Source organism: Zeus faber (genome assembly GCF_960531495.2).
Source record: "Zeus faber genome assembly, chromosome: 13".
Lineage (NCBI taxonomy): Eukaryota > Metazoa > Chordata > Actinopteri > Zeiformes > Zeidae > Zeus > Zeus faber.
Window position 1 is genome coordinate 12,830,927 of NC_137198.1, and position 2,500 is coordinate 12,833,426.

General features: G+C 44.8%; 1 protein-coding gene across 1 annotated transcript in view; it reads right to left on the reverse strand.

The window, feature by feature from the left end:
* Positions 1–2,500, reverse strand: part of myo6b (myosin VIb) — a 60,010-nt gene that overhangs the window by 31,861 nt on the left and 25,649 nt on the right. Inside the window, exon 16 of the mRNA XM_080012495.1 lies at positions 1,397–1,524. Coding sequence (XP_079868621.1) covers positions 1,397–1,524 — 128 coding nt within the window. The remainder of the gene's footprint in view (positions 1–1,396; positions 1,525–2,500) is intronic.

Sequence of the window (2,500 nt, forward strand, 5' to 3'; positions counted from 1 at the left end):
CATCACTTTATCACTTCATCACTTCATAATTTCATCACTTTATCATTTCATCATTTCATCACTCCATAATTTCATAAATGCATCCTTTCATCCTGCCATTCACAGCGGGTCACTTTTGGGTTTCAAACACTGACTGAAGAGAATGGGTGTTCTCTGCAAAGAAATACTGTTCTACAGTATAATATAATATAAATAATAATAATAATAAGGACAAATTGAATAGTACAAATAGAATTGTAAAAATATAACATATGCTCATATTTATTATTCACATTGCCGCATTCACACATACAATAACAAACAGGATTTCAGTGCAAAGTACTTTATAGCTAGTGTAACTCGTAGCTGCGATCTATCCATCCATCCATCCACCCATCAATCCACCTCTCTATCCATCCATCTATCTATCCATCCATTCCTCCAACCATCCATCCATCCACACATCAATCCATCCATCCACCCATCTATCCATCAAACCATCCATCCATCCATTAAACCCTCCATCCATCCATCCACCAAACCATCCATCCATCCATCCATCCATCCACACATCAATCCATCCATCCACCCATCTATCCATCCATCAAACCATCCATCCATCCACCAAACCATCCATCCATCCATCCAACCATCAATCCACCTCTCTATCCATCCATCTACCTATCCATCCATTCCTCCAACCATCCATCCATCCAAACATCAATCTATCCATCCATCCACTCATCCATCCATCCATCAAACCCTCCATCCATCCACCAGATCATCCATCCATCCATCCACCCATCAATCCACCTCTCTATCCATCCATCTACCTATCCATCCATTCCTCCACCCATCCACACATCAATCCATCCATCCACACATCCATCCCAAAACCATCCATCCATCCATCCATCCATCCACCAAACCATCCATCCACCCATCTACCTCTCCATCCATCTCTCCATCCCTCTGTTTGCTCTGGGTTGTGGACACAATATAATATATTTGTTGTATTAAAAAGGTCCAACCCAATATGTAAATGCGCTTCATTGAAATAATTCCCATCAGCCGTCACAGAATGCGGCTGGAGCTCCCTCGCTCTAATTTTAAGAGCCGAATCGATCCCGCAGTCGCATTTCTTCAAGGATTTTAAGACTTTGAAAGAAAACTGCTGACAGCAGCAATAGAAAGGACACAATAGCGACAGAGAGGGCGGAGAGCAACAATAATCGAAATGACAATCCTGCACACACACCTCTCAGATCCGGACAAAGGAGAACTTGACAACTAATACAACCCAGAGTTCATTCACAATAGGAGGAGTGATGGGAATGGGAGGAAGGGGAACGAGAGAGAGAGAGAGAGAGAGAGAGAGCGAGGGAGAGAGAGGGAGAGGGAGGCTGGGACGTCCTACCGTCAGCCTGAAGTGGTCTTTGTGCTTGCTGTGGACGGCCAGGGCAAAGTGCTGGTCGCTGGCCTGAGGAAGACGGTTCTCCTCGTCCAGAATGTCCAGGACGCCCACCAGCTTGGCCTCCACCAGGTCTGCCACGGATAAACAAATCTATCAAACCAGCTAGTCCAGCTAAATCCAGCTTTACAAGTAAATGTAATGTGGGGGAGGACGGTCATTATCACTCTGAAGGGGTTATCTTGCCATAATGACCGTCTGGCTCCACATTACCCTACTTATCACACGGCTGCTTACTAAATATAAGGATACATGGAGAGAGAATACAGATTTTAGATGATAATGATTTTGATATTGATTGATATTGAATGATATTATAATTGATATCAGGCAGAGGAACCATTATTCAAAAATAACTGAGTGCTGATTGCTGCTATTAACAAATCAGAATCCAGTATTAGACAGAGCTATCTAGCACGTTTACATGATCTTCCGTATTTTGACATTTTCGCCCTTGACTGACCCAAAACCCCATTGAACCCCTGGGCAAACAGCCTCGAAAAGACTGATGAGTGGTATATTTTTTCGCTTCTTCGTCTATTTCCGACCGCACGGGTCAGAAAATCAGTCCAGCCATGAACATTTACAACAGGAGGGTGCGTGCTGCGAACGTCCACCCCACGCCGCTTTTTGGTCGGGATATTCATGAATATCCAGGGCTCCGCACACGATCATTAGGAGAAAGGTGAATTATTCATACGGTGTCTTTGTGTTTGTAATACAATGTGATGTCCAACGACCTCGGAAACAAAAAAAACCCCCAAAAAAACGAAGAAGCACCTGCGCATGAATCCGAGATGGCCCAAAAAAAAAACGGAGGGGGGGGGGGCCATTTGCAACTCATGAATAAAAGTTATTCACGTGCGTCAGTTATGCTCCAAGCGCCATCGCCCGCCTTTGAAATACAATTCGCATGAACAAATGAACCCCCTCGACCCATTCATTACGGCGGCCGCCCTGCGTGGGAGAAAGAAACCACCCAAACAAGGGACGCCTGGCTTCGTGGGAGGCCCCTAAAAACCTCACAAACCGCTCTTTCCAGATGCTGCC